The 14,923-nt window shown below is 40.7% G+C and overlaps 1 protein-coding gene across 1 annotated transcript; it reads right to left on the reverse strand.

Annotated features, from left to right (window-relative positions):
* Positions 1–19: 19 nt before the first annotated feature.
* Positions 20–649, reverse strand: LOC130741322 (uncharacterized). The gene has a single exon (XM_057594181.1). It carries the CDS (start codon positions 647–649, stop codon positions 20–22), a length of 630 nt encoding a protein of 209 aa, XP_057450164.1.
* Between the last annotated feature and the right edge of the window lie 14,274 nt (positions 650–14,923).

Here is a 14,923-nt window from a genome sequence, read left to right on the forward strand (position 1 = left end):
AAGGAGGCAAAGGTTCACTCTAACGGATCAGGGTGGCAACACCACGGAAAGGCTCAGTGAGACCAGAGACCAACTGGAGAACAAGACGATGATCACTAACAGGGGCACCAACATTCCTCAACTGATCAGAGATATGTTTCAGACGTTGACAATAGGCCGAAACATTAGGAAAATCCTCCATGCGAGTGGAGATGAAATCCTGGTCGAGGGCGACAGCACGGGAGTTCTGATTGTCCTCAAACATAGAAGCGATACGGTTCCAAGTAGCCATAGCAGTAGAACCTTTCTCCATAACAGTGGAGAGAAGGTCAAAGGAGATGGTGGAATAAATCCACTGTTTGACAGTAGAGTCAAGAGTAGCCCACCGGGCATAGGAAGCATCGGTGCGCGCAGGAGGCTCCATGTCAGCTTGAGGAATGATGTGGTGGAGCACCTGAGTGGCGTGAGCATGAGTTTCAAACAATTCAGCCCACATAGCATAATGATCCTTGTGGATCTCGAGTTTGAAAGGAATGTTGTTTTTGATATTAGTGACAGCAAGGGCCGGATGAAAATCTGGCTTGGGAGAGGAGGCCGACGACGCTGTGGGCGTAGGGACCATAGTGGTGTCGCCGGTTGGAGAGCCAGTGGTCGAGTCGGAGGTAGCCATAGGAATTGCAAAACAAAATAATTAAACAAAAAATAAAAGAAAATAATTTTTTTTTTTTTTTGTTGGCTGTGCGGTTGGACCGGGTGGGATTGAACCGGACCGGTCTGGTCAAACCGGTTGCTGGCGAACCGGAAGCAATAGGCAGACCCGAAAATGAGTTGGGTCGGATCTGCTTGGGAGATCCAGCCCGGGTTGCAGGAGGTGGCAAACCCTAGGAGCGGCGGCGCGGGTCCGTTGTGAGAGAAAGGAGGCGCGCGGGAGGGGCCGGCGGTCGACGGGCAGGCGTCGGCGGGCGGTGGCGTGGCGGTGCGAACGAACGTGGTGGCGTTCTGGACGTGCGGCTGGCGGGTGGCTGTGGTTCGCTGGGAATGAACAAGAAGGAGCGACGACGTCGTGGAGGGGCGCGGTGGCTGGCTGTGTCCGGCGGCGCGAAGGAGGAGGCGGCGACGGCTGCACTTGGAGGGAGCGGCGGCGGCTGTTGATGAGAGAGAGGTAGAGGAAGGGAAAAAGAAAACTAGGTCAGATAGAGAGGGATCTGAACCTGCTCAATGATACCATGAAAGAAATATTTTCCATGACCATTATTGATAATGAAATACCCTATATATACACCTTACCTAGTTGACTAACAATAAATATTAAACCCTAATTACAGGCGTAATTACAAAGAGAATAAATAATATCCTATTCTATCAAAATTACCTCGAGAAGAAAACGATCATTGACAAAATTGTGCTTTTGATAAGAACCCTAATTTTCATAATTAACAATGACGAGTGATCTGAGCCCCAATTGCCTGCGGCTTTGAAGCTTTGGCGAGAGGTTAGCAAATTGGCTGATGTTAAGGTATCTTTTCTCTCTAAACCTGTGAGAATCAAGCAACGCTGATATACAGACCACGGTATCCTCTGCACCTGTTTGCAGTTTCAATTAATTAAGGCAGTTGTATTTCCCTTAAAAAAAATACCAGTGACATGAAATTAGCCTTTCAATAATTTTTTTTATCTTTTTGACGGAAGCCTTTCAATAATTTTAAAGCGCAAGTGAAATCAATTATAATAATGATTTCATAATAAAAAATTAACTATATATTAATAACTTTCCAGGTAAAAAGTATAACAAATTATATTAAAACTTATTTCATTACATTAAACACTTATTACTTAACATTTTTTTATGTAATTTTAACATTTCAAATTAACTTAATAATATTTCATATTATTAAATAAATAAAATTTTAATCGTTAAAATTATTTCTATACTAATAATTAAATTTGATTAATATTAATTATTTATACAAAATAACTATAATAATATTTATTGAAATGTCTTAATACTATTTTTTTATATTTATAATACTTGTCAAATGTAAAACTTAAGACAATTTCATTTTTTTTAAGTTGATGAATGTTGTAATTTAATGTAAGTAGTTGAATATTTTTTGACAATACAATTTTTTTTTCAGTTTTTGATTATTTTTTAATATATTATTACAAAGAAAATTTATTATTTATTAATTTATTTTAATACAAAGGCATGAGAGTTTTATGGTTTAATATATTTAATGTAAAACTCAAGCTCCTTTACATATCAATATAATTTTTTAATTTTAAAACTATTTTATCTAAATTATCTGTTAATAAATGTTATTTTCTTACAAATTTAATTTTTAATATTTGTGAAACACAAAACTCAAGTAAATTTTAAGTTTATTTTAATATTTGTTGATAATTGTGTTCAAAATTTCAATCATTTCAAAAAAAAAACTTTTCAATAAATATTATTCGAGTTATCTTTGTAAAAAAATTAGTATTACTCAAATTTAATAATTAATATTTAATAATCAGAATTGAATCATTTTAAAAATTTATTTATTTATTTATTTAATTATGTGAAAAATAATACAGTTCATTTGAAAAAAAATATATTAAGCAATAAGTTTTAATGTCATCAAAAAAGTTGTTTTACCATTTTTTGTACTTTTTATCGAGAAAATCGTTTTTTGGGACACAATTTCTCAAACAGGTTTACACATGTTAAAATTGCTGTTGAATCTGCTTTGTAAAAAGACTAGTTTTTTATATTGATTTTGGCAATGTTAATATATCTATCTACACGCACGTAGCACGACCATCACTGCTTTTCGTCTCATTGGTTGGTGGTGGCAGGAGCGGCAGACACGACTAAGGTGGTGATAGAGGCGATGACAATAGTGGTGATTGTGGTGGTGGCGATGATATTATGACCAGGGTCGGTCCCGACATTTTGGAGGCCCTAGGCAAATAATAAAAATAGACCCCTAATAATTTTAACGTTTGGAATTTCATCAGAACCATTATGTTGGTTCGTTTGGCAACTGGCCTCTTGCAACCCGCCCAAACAGTTACTAACCTCTAGACCAGCTCAAGTCATTAATAACATCTTGAACATTAATTATTATAACTAAATTTTATTTTAGGGGAAAGTTTAATGAGATTTTTTTTGGGGTCCCTTCTTTTTGGAGGCCCTGGGCTGTGGGTCTGCTTGCTCAAGCCCAGGACCGGCCCTGATTATGACAATAGTAGTGACCATTGAAGATGAGTGTCATTGTCATGTATTGTATATCGACCTGCAAGTAGTGGATAAGCACCGAATCACCTCCAGGGTTGTACCGTTCGTTTAATGTCATTTAGTTCCAGATTTTATCATCTTAAAAAAGTTCCCTCATATATATTAAGGAAAGCCCTTAATTAATAGTGAGGGGTTGAAATTGGAAAAGCATTTTTTCTTTTCACCTAAGACCATCTCCAATGGTTGAAGGTATGAAAAACGGTAGAAAGGGGGGGGGGTTTGAATAACGTTTTCAGTACAAAACTTCCACCTTAAAGATTTTGACAAATCTTTCGAGAACTTAAGTGCTAACGATAAGAGATAGAGAAGCACACAAGGATTTTATCCTGGTTCACTTGATAAATCACTCAAGCTACTCCAGTCCACCCGTTAAGGTGATTTCTTCCTTCTTAGAATGAAGGCAATCCACTAATCAGGTAAGAGTTACAACTGCACTTGAAACCTACAAGTGACTAACAATTACACTGACTTAGCTCACACTAAGATTCACTCTCTTAGTCTTCTCTAGGATCCGATCAACCTTGATCTCCTAAAGGAACTAAACAAACTGTTTATCAAAGAAATGTTTACAAGAGATTTGCTTCTAAAAAGCTAATAGTAAACTCAATGAATTTCAGATGAAAGAAAGCTTAGAATATTTTGAATATGTCTTGCGCGTATGTGTTACTTCTTCACCGCTTCTTTCAATCTTCAGCCTCTATATATACTCCAAGGATTAGGGTTGAGCGTTGCATGGGAAATGCTACCGTTGGAGGGCAGTTCTGGAAAATCCAGCTTCTGCTGTGGCTGAGAACGTTAGGTAGGTCGTCAGGAAGGTACACTTGCTTTTGTACTTGGATAGCGACTTGACCTTTTAACCTAGGAGACTTCTGATCAGGGGAATACTTCATATTGGAACTTGTGAAGCCGGTTGATCAGAGTCAGAGGGAAAGCACAGATCCTCTGACCATTGTATCTTCTGATTCTGAACTCAGAGGGAAGAACATGGCCTTCAGAGTTTCTTGCTTCTGGACTTCAGAGTTTCCACTATTCAGCTTCTGGATCTTCAGAGTCTTCTACACCATCAGAACATCTGAACCTTCAGTGTTTCTTGGTTATCAGAACTTCTGGATCTTCAGAGCTTCTAGCGACTGAGTCCACATCAGAGTTTGTATAGCTTCAGAACTTCTGAAGCTTTTCCACTGTTCATACTGAACATGGTGAATGCGAAAGCGTTGCTTGGGTTACCCTTTATACACAGTGCTTCTGATTTGTGTGAGATTGAGTTGAGGTCAGAGCCTGTAAATAGCACACTCAGAAAAACACGTTAGAGTACCACAATTGTTCATATCAAAAGGTTAACTTGTAATCATCAAAACATAGAGTTGTACTACTCGATCAAAACTTGATCTTACAATCTCCCCCTTTTTGATGATGACAAAACTAAAATTTTTGATGAACAATTCTTAAACATTAAACTGAATTCACTCAGAGTTTAGAGATATAGAATAAGACTTATCCTGATGTGAATAGTTTATCTTGCTCATTCTGAATTCAAGTCACTGCTTGATTCTGAACTTAGCTCCCCCTGAATCTAATACTTGATGAAAACGTTAGTAAAGTCTAGATTCTGAGCTAAATAATATAAGAGTTCAGAGTGAAAAACTTATGACATAGATGAAAATCGAGTAAACAGAGCGCATAAGTAATCAGAGTCACGGACAAGGTATCAGAGTCTTGGGTATCAGAGTCAACTTATAATCACTTCAGAAGAAGTGAAATGTATTCCTTGTATTTGCCCAGTGACACATCTATGGTCATGAAGGTGGAACTCTTAAAATCTCCAAAAGAGAAATAAATCACACTAACACATCTTACACATCAAAAACTGGGTTTACTCCCCCTTTTTGGCATAAGCAAAAAGCCTGGGGTGTGAAAAACTTAGCTTGAAGTACAAGGTACTCCCCCTTAGAGAAGGTCTAAGTTTAAAGAAAACGAAAACGATGTAAGAATCAGAGTTAGGCGAAATAAATAAAAGAGTTAATGCAAGGGATGAACGTTTACCACCGGTCAAGTGAGTAAATAGAAGGGTCAGTTACCAAGAACTTAACCTCGAGAAACTGTAGGAGCATTAACTTGCAGAGATAAATTGAAGCCTATAAAAAGCGTTGGAGAGAAAGGTAAGCTTCACACCTCGAACAATTTTCAGGAAAAAAGAATGGCATCATACAACGTAGCACTAGAAGAGCTGAGGAAGAAGGCCTTTGAAGAGGACTTGTTCCTGAACATCAGGCATCCAGAGGGTACAACGACCATCTCGGAGCTAACACGGACACTGCTGGAAGAGGACCTGCGTCCAGAGTTGGAGAGAGACCTGAAGGAATTTCTTGCCTTCGTGGAGGAGGTGCAAGAACTCAGCCGGCTTGAACTCAAGCTGCTGGAAGAAAAAGAAATCTTGGAAGAGAAACGCAAGGCTTCAGAAGAGAGTCTGGAGAGGGATGAGCTAAAGGTCAGGCTCAACAACATCCAGCATGTACTGGAGCGTCTGGAGAAAGATAGGTCAGAGCAGCGCCAGGAGTGCAGAAGAATGAGGAGAGATCCTCCATTCTAGACTTTTTAGGGAAGTAATGTATGATGTAAACACAAAAAGATTATGAATAAAACGAGTTTAGCAAACATATGTGACACAAGTATATAGATATGCATATATAATCACAAACGAACAAATTAAAAAGGAAACAGAGTTTAACAAAAGGAAAACAAAGTTAACGAAAAAGAAGAAAAAAAAAAGAGATCCTAAAACTAAGGTTTGTCAGTGCGTCGCAGAAGTTCCATCATCATGTGCTTCATCTCAATCAGCATGGATTCATGAGTGTCAAGACGTTGTTCCAAGATGTCGAGTCTGGATGAGTTTGGCTGAGTAGAACTGGAAGGAACATTCTGAGCAGCTCGAGGATCTGGAATGGAAGCAGAAGCAGCAGGAGTAAACACAACTGGTGCAAGTGCTTGGCATCTAAGAGCTTCAGCCTCAGCTTCAAGTCGCTCTGCCTCAAGTCTGGCTTGTTCAGCTTGAGCTGCTGCCTGACGTGCAGCTTCTTCTGCTTGTTCTTTCTTTCTCTTGGCTTCTTCAATAGTTTCAAGAAGCTTATTTCTCTGTTCTTGTTCATGAAGAGCCACCCTTCGAGCAAACCTTTGCTTTGCAGCCTCAATGCTCTGACTTCCCTCTGCATGCAGGAGCTGCATCATAATTGGAACTTGAGCCACTAGCCAAGTGCTCAGATTGTTCCACTAATCAGCCACACTTTCAGCATTCTCACTGAGGTCAGTCTGACCGTGCACATTGCGTAGCCTCAAGGAGGCTTCATGATAGAAAATATTGATGCACTCAGAGAGAGATGTGGGTTGAAGGTGAGTATAGGGAATTATGGAGAGGTTGTTTTCAGGAGAGGCTGGGTGATTGCTGCTATGAGCTTCAGAGACACCTTGTGGAGAACCAATGTTAATCATGGGAGCATTGGGTTCAGAGGTTCCAAGGTGAGGGTCTGAAGTTTCAACCAGAGGATGAGGTGATCTAACCGAGGATTGGTTAGACACTGAATGTTCGGGTTCAGGTTCTGGTTGAATAGGCTCTTGTTGGTCAGGGACATGGTGAGCTTGTTGAACCAAGGGGTCTGCCTCTTGTAAAGGATTAGCCAAGATAGGTTCATCTGGGTCTACTAGACGTTCAGGTCTAGGGCCAGGATATCTCCTAGGGCTTGGACAAGTTAGGTAATATTCTTCCAAGGTAGACACCTTTTCTTTTCTAACCTCCATGAATTTTCGAATGGATTCAGAGTTATTGGAGGGAGAAGAATCAGCAACATTGGTTGGGAAGGATACAGGTGTAAAGGCTGTTGAAGAGTCTGTATCCGTGGTTCTAGCAGCAGGACGTGCTGATGCTCTGGGAGCAGAGTGATCAGACGTTCTGGGTTGTGGTTCTGTTTGGTTTGGCTCGGGTTGTTCATGGATGATTGGTTCAGAAAGTAATGGGTCGTACGGAATGGTGAGGAGAGAGGTTGGTTCTTCTGACCTAGAGGGTTGATTCTGAAGCAAATTCCAGAGAGGTGCTTCAGTAGGAAAAGGTTGAAAGAAGGAAGATCTTGGGGAATGTGGTGGAGTGGTGGTTTGTGCGGCTGGCTGGGATTCAGGAATAGGAGTGAGGGGATTGGAGGAGTGTTTGAGCATAGCAGAAATAGGGAGTGCATCAAATAAATTCAAATCATCATCAGAAGCAAGTGCAGGCTTACTTGAATGTGCTGATGATCGAGTCACTCTGGCAGGAGGTTCAGTCCTTCTGACCACTTCAGCAGCTGGTTCCACCCGAGTAGGCTTCACCACGATTCTGACCTTCTTCTTCTTCTTCTTTGGAGGACCATCCTCACTATCACTGTCATCACCATCATCAGGCTTTCTCTTCGTCTTCTTGACCAGAGGGACATCAGATTCCTCTGAGGATTCTTCCAGAACCATCTTCCTCTGAGCTTTCTTCTTGGGAGGAGAAGGAAACTCTGGAGCTGGCGGCAGTCTGCTGAAGAATTCATCAAGATCAATTTCGAATCCTTGAGCCCTTAGGTCTTCAACATAGCATCTGATGGCGTCAGGATTGTCTGCTTGAGTCCACAGAGGGTAGTCATTCAGAGGCATCCTTCTGCTTCTGATCTCAGAAGATGTGTCTTCATGAGCAGGAGCAATCTTCTTCTGGACCAAACCCATCTTCTTCAGAGAATTTGCAGTGAAGACATCACTGACAATGGTGATCAAATCCTCTGTGCAACCAGCATTGATCAGATCTTGAATGAGGCCACTCTCAATCAAGAGATCAGACAACAGTCTCCCAAAGGGGATATACTTGATTGCTGACTTGATGGAGGCAGTAGTCCTAGACTTCCGGATACATTCCTTCAAGTAGGAGAACAGGAAGTAGGGAAGGCAGATCTTCCTCTTGTCTTGGATGAAGAACAACATCGCCTTCTGGTTGAAGTTGATGTAGTCTGGGGAACTGCCCTTCGGTCTCTGGTTTATGCAGTTGAGCAGGATCTTGTGCCAGATCCTGAGTTTGGGGTGAAGGTCCATCACCTTGTAACTCGTCTTGCCCGATTTGTAAGTGGTGTACAGGGCCTGGTTGGTTTTGTCTTTGGTGCTGGGTTTCAGCTTCGATTCCGTCAGTTGGAACCGATACCCATAAGCAGTTTCTGCACCTAGCAGATTCACGAATGACTTCTCAGTGATGATGATCTTCCTTCCAAGAATGTGAGAGACCACCTGAGTATCATCGCAGTCGGCGTGCTTCCAGAATTCCTTTACCAGTTTCTCATACACCGGTCCTCGAAGTCGGTTGAAGTAATTTCCCCAACCTTGAGCTTGGACTTCAGGACGAAGATCATACCCATTTGCAGCCAGGTTGTCGAGGTCGAATCTCCATTCTGCCAGGACTTGAAGTTCCTCAGGAGCAAATACGCAGTGAACGGCACAGCCCCGTTCTGCAATTGGAACAATCTGCTCTTGAGCTTGAACTTGTTCTTGTGCCGGGTTCTCAGAGCCCCTTTGACCCGTTGCTAGACCAACTACCATGTGAGGGAACTGAGGTGCATCTGCATTAGATCTTCTGGTTTGTCTTACCATTTTGAAGAGGTTGAAGGTTTGAGGTAGAAGATGAAGGTTGAAAGATGAAGAGAGATCGAGAGAGAAATCGAGAAAAAGGCGGTTTTGAAAAGCAGAGAGAGCGAGAGTGAAAACCGGAAGTGAAAGAGAACGTGTGTGTATAGTGGGTTTTATCAAATAACCGTTGTTGATTCAAAAAGCACTTTAAGATCAACGGCTGAAAATTAAAGATAGATAGTAACAGTAAAATACACAAATCACACACAGGAGATAAGCATATCTACACGCAATCATAACAGACTGTCACACGGGCACAAGGAACTATGCATCAGAAATTCTGACACACGTGTTGTTGTCTCAGCTTCAGAGTCAGTACCAGTGGGCACACACACTCTGATTGAGTTACCTTCTGGACTAGACATCTTCTGATCAAGAAGTATCATAGTCAGAGGTTCTGATCCATCTTCACTCTGGACAAAAGTCCATGTTTAGATTTTTCAGAATAAAATTAAATCTATCCTCTGCTAAGGGCTTTGTAAAGATATCTGCCCATTGATGGTCAGTATCAACAAACTTCAGAAGAAGTACGCCCTTCTGTACATAATCTCTAATAAAGTGATACTTTACCTCAATGTGCTTTGCCCTTGAATGTAGGATAGGATTCTTACTCAATGAGATTGCAGCAGTGTTATGACAATAGATTGGGATATTGCTCTCAAGGATCTGATAATCCTCCAGCTGATGTTTCATCCAGAGCATCTGAGTGCTGCATATTGCTGCTGAGATATATTCTGCCTCTGCAGTTGATAGTGCAATGGTTGATTGCCTCTTGCTTGCCCATGAGACTAGATTGCTTCCCAGAAATTGACAATTTCCGGAAGTACTTTTTCTCTCTGTTCTATCTCCAGCATAATCAGCATCACAATAACCTGAAAGCTTATACTCTGATGTTTTCTTATACATCAAGCCAAGGTTAGTGGTGCCTTTCAGATACCTTAGGATCCTCTTAACAGCAGTTAAGTGGGTTTCCCTTGGATCTGATTGGAATCGAGCACATAAATGAACACTAAATAGTATGTCTGGCCTAGATGCAGTTAAGTATATAAGTGAACCTATCATGCCACGATAGAGCTTCTGACATACTTTACCACTTATATCTTCTTTCTCCAGAATGCATGTTGGATGCATTGGAGTCTTGGCCACTGTAGATTCCAGCATATTGAACTTCTTCAGAAGTTCTTTAGTGTACTTGCTCTGATGGATATATGTTCCTTCTGGTGTTTGATCAACTTGTATTCCCATAAAGTACTTTAATTCTCCCATCATACTCATCTCAAATTCAGCCTGCATCATCTTAGAAAATTCTTTGCATAGAGATTGATTAGCAGAACCAAATATAATATCATCAACATAAATTTGCACAATTAAGATATCATCTTTATAAGTCTTGCAAAAAAGAGTTGTATCTACTTTACCCCTTACAAACTCATTCTCCAGAAGGAATGAGCTAAGTCTCTCATACCATGCTCTGGGAGCTTGCTTCAGACCGTAGAGTGATTTCTTCAATTTGAACACATGGTCTGGTTTCTTTTCATCTTCAAAACCTGGGGGTTGATGAACATAGACTTCCTCTGAGATATAACCATTTAGGAAGGCACTCTTTACGTCCATCTGATGTAGAACTATGTTGTGATTTACTGAGAAAGAGATCAACAGTCTGATTGCTTCCAGTCTTGCTACTGGAGCAAATGTTTCAGTGTAGTCTATTCCTTCCTGCTGGCTGTAGCCTTGAGCAACTAGCCTTGCCTTATTTCTGACTACATCTCCTTTCTCATTCAGCTTGTTTCTGAATACCCATTTCGTTCCAATAACATGGACACTCTCAGGCTTCTTCACTAAGCTCCAAACATCGTTCTTGGAAAATTGATTCAATTCTTCTTCCATGGCCAGAATCCAATCCTTGTCCTGAAGAGCTTCATCTATGGACTTGGGTTCAATTAAGGACACCAATCCTTTCAGACTCAGCAAGGTCTCTTCAGAGGGTCTGAAGGCAGATCTGGTTCTGACTGGTTCGTCTTTGTTGCCTAGAATCAATTCCTTAGGGTGAGCTGCAGTGATTCTGCTCTTCTTCAGAGTTTGTGAGTTAGAGGGACCAGCTTCTTCCTCTGGTTCATCTTCCTCTGGCTCAACTTCCTCTGGAGCTTTGCCTTTGTCAGAAACATTAATGCTTAAATCTGCAAACTTTTCAACTAGCTTTGACTGGTCAGAGTCAAGCTTATCATCAAATCTAACATGAATAGATTCTTCAATAGTCTTAGCATCAGTATTATAAAATCTAAAACCTTTAGATCTATCAGAATAACCAAGTAATAGACACTTAGAAGACTTAGCATCAAATTTATGCAATCTATCCTTAGTATTGAGAACATAACAAACACAGCCAAAAGGATGAAAATAAGAAATGTTGGGTTTTATGTTCTTCCACAATTCATAAGGAGTCTTATTCAGAATTGGTCTCACAGAGATTCTGTTCTGAATGTAACATGCTGTATTTACTGCCTCTGCCCAAAAATGCTTAGCCATGCCAGTTTCTTGGAGCATGGTTCTAGCCATCTCCTGAAGAGTTCTGTTCTTCCTCTCAACAACACCATTTTGTTGAGGAGTTCTGGGACAAGAGAAATCATGTGCAATTCCCTAGGAATCAAACAGACTCTCAAACTTGTCAATCTCAAACTCTCCACCATGGTCACTTCTGACACGCACAATCCTACAAGCCTTCTCGTTTTGCACTTGAGCAATGAAGGTAGAGAACACAGCATGAGACTCATCCTTGCGGGTTAGAAACTTTACCCATGTCCAGTGGCTATAGTCATCAACGATAACCATCCCATATCTCTTGCCACCTATAGACTCAGTTTTCACTGGTCCAAAAAGGTCGATATGCAGAAGTTCCAACGGCCTTGAGGTTGAGACAACATTCTTTGCCTTGAAAGGGACTTTTGTGAATTTGCCTTTCTGACATGCTTCACAAAGAGCGTCTGAAGCGAACTTCAGATTGGGTAAGCCCCTGACAAGGTTTAGCTTGCTCAGCTGAGAAATCTTTCTCATACTGGCATGCCCTAACCGTCTATGCCATACCCACTGCTCTTCATTAACAGACAGAAGGCACTTCACATTCTGAGCCTCCAACTCAGATAATCTGATCTTATAGATGTTGTTCTTCCTCTTGCTGTTAAATAGAACAGAGCCATCGATCTGACTTACAGCCCGGCAGGACTTTTGATTGAATATAACATCATAACCCTTGTCAGCTAATTGACTTATAGACAATAAGTTATGTGTTAAGCCGTCTACCAATAAAACATTATCAATGCATGGGCTACTATCTACACAAATAGTACCAGTACCAACAATTTTACCCTTTTCATTTCCTCCGAAGCCAACTTCGCCTCCAGGCTTAAGTTTCAGCTCTCGGAACATACGCTTTTCTCCCGTCATGTGACGCGAGCATCCACTGTCCAGATACCATGATTGGTGTTTCAGTGGAGCTATCAAGGATATCTGCAACATAGATAATCTTGTCCTTAGGTACCCACTTTCTGGGTCCTCTTTTGTTAGTTACCCCAGAGGTTCTGATCACCTTGGGTGTCTCAACATAATATTTTAAAGGAATATTTGCATGATATTTAGTCATAGAGAAAGATCCCTTTTTAAGAGGATGTTTAGCAACTTTAGCAGGTACAGGATCAGGCAATATGGTACCAGAGGGAACAAAGCATTCATACAAGGATTTAGCTTTAGACACAGAAGGCTCATTTCTAATTGGTTTAGAATAGCCAATGCCATGCATTCCATTTCTGCTTACGCCATAGATCATTGAAGCCATTAAGCTTCTATCCACGCTTTTAGCTAGGAATCTTTGAAAAGACTTTTCATACTTAGATTCATTTCTACAATCAGAGGCATCACAGGCAACAATTTCTTCTAACTTAGCAATCTGGTTCTTAAGCACAGAGTTAGAATTTACCAAAGCATGATTTTCATTTTTCAAATCAGAAATAATTTTCTCATGTTCAGAAGGAGTCTTGGAGACAGCAGATAAGTTCTTTTTCAACTTTTTATGCTTAGACAATAAAGAGTTATACTTATCCATGATATCAGACAAAGCATGTTTCAGTTCAGAGGTAGAGAAAGAAGCAAATACCTCATTTTCATCGTCTGAGTTAGGATCTCCTTCTGATTCTGAGTCAGAGTCAACAGCTTCCTTTGACTCTGCTCCTTTGTCTTTGACAATGGCCATGAGTCCTTGGACTTCACCATCAGAGTCAACATCCTCTGACTCTGATTCATCGAATGTCACCATCAGACTCTTCTTGGTCTTGAAGTGCTTCTTTGGCTTCTTATCTTTCTTCAACTTTGGACAATCACTTTTGTAGTGCCCAGATTCTTTGCACTCAAAACATGTGACTTCCTTGATTGAAGACTTCTTCTGGCCTGAGGACTCATACTTTCCTTTTGCCTTTCCAGAGCCTTTGAACTTGCTCTGCCTGTGCTTCCAGATGCGGTTGAGTCTCTTGGAGATCAGAGTCAGCTCATCTTCATCAGAATCTTCTGATGCTTCTTCAGATTCTTCTTCTTCAGCTTGAAGAGCCTTTGACTTCTCAACCTTAGCCTTTTCAGATTTGGATTTTAAGGCTATGGACTTTTTCCTCAGATCTTGCATCTCTGAGCGCTTCAGCTCATGGCATTTCAAAATGCTGATGAGTTCTTCTAAACTCATATTCTCAACGTCTCTCGTGAGCTCTATTGAAGTCACCAAAGGCATCCAACTTTCAGGAAGACACCTGATGACCCTTATGACATGATCTTTTGTTGTGTAGCTCTTGTTGAGAGGTCGTATGCCAGCTACAAGCAATTGAAATCTGGAGAACATTTCTTCAATGGATTCATTTGGCTCCATGATGAAGGATTCATACTTTTGGATCAAAGACAATGCCTTTGATTCTTTGACTTTCTTGTTTCCTTCATGAGACATCTTCAGAGATTCAAAAATGCCTTTAGCAAACTCACGATCTGTAATCTTCTGGTACTCTTCATAGGAAATAGCACTTAGAAGAATTGCTCTTGCTTTGTGATGTTGTGAGTACAGCTTCTTTTGATCTGCAGTCATCTCTGACCTTGGGATCTTCTTGCCATTTGCATCAACTGGACGCTCGTAGCCATCCACAATAATATCCCAGAGATCTGCATCGAAACCCAGAAAGAAACTTTCCAGTCTATCTTTCCAATATTCGAACCTTTAACCGTCGAACATAGGAGGCTTTGCATTGTAACCATCTCTTTGAGTTTCACTGGTGGTGGCAGCCATTGTTTTTCACACCGGCCCGGATCACTGAACACTGTTAGGTGTGGTAATCAGAACTTGCGCTCTGATACCAATTGAAGGTATGAAAAACGGTAGAAAGGGGGGGGGTTTGAATAACGTTTTCAGTACAAAACTTCCACCTTAAAGATTTTGACAAATCTTTCGAGAACTTAAGTGCTAACGATAAGAGATAGAGAAGCACACAAGGATTTTATCCTGGTTCACTTGATAAATCACTCAAGCTACTCCAGTCCACCCGTTAAGGTGATTTCTTCCTTCTTAGAATGAAGGCAATCCACTAATCAGGTAAGAGTTACAACTGCACTTGAAACCTACAAGTGACTAACAATTACACTGACTTAGCTCACACTAAGATTCACTCTCTTAGTCTTCTCTAGGATCCGATCAACCTTGATCTCCTAAAGGAACTAAACAAAACTGTTTATCAAAGAAATGTTACAAGAGATTTGCTTCTAAAAAGCTTAATAGTAAACTCAATGAATTTCAGATGAAAGAAAGCTTAGAATATTTTGAATATGTCTTGCGCGTATGTGTTACTTCTTCACCGCTTCTTTCAATCTTCAGCCTCTATATATACTCCAAGGATTAGGGTTGAGCGTTGCATGGGAAATGCTACCGTTGGAGGGCAGTTCTGGAAATCCAGCTTCTGCTGTGGCTGA

Source organism: Lotus japonicus, chromosome 1 (assembly GCF_012489685.1).
Source record: "Lotus japonicus ecotype B-129 chromosome 1, LjGifu_v1.2".
NCBI classification, from domain to species: domain Eukaryota; kingdom Viridiplantae; phylum Streptophyta; class Magnoliopsida; order Fabales; family Fabaceae; genus Lotus; species Lotus japonicus.

Bases quoted from the DNA above. Each gene is read 5' to 3' on its own strand.
- LOC130741322 (XM_057594181.1), bottom strand. From the start codon at position 649: ATGGCTACCTCCGACTCGACCACTGGCTCTCCAACCGGCGACACCACT.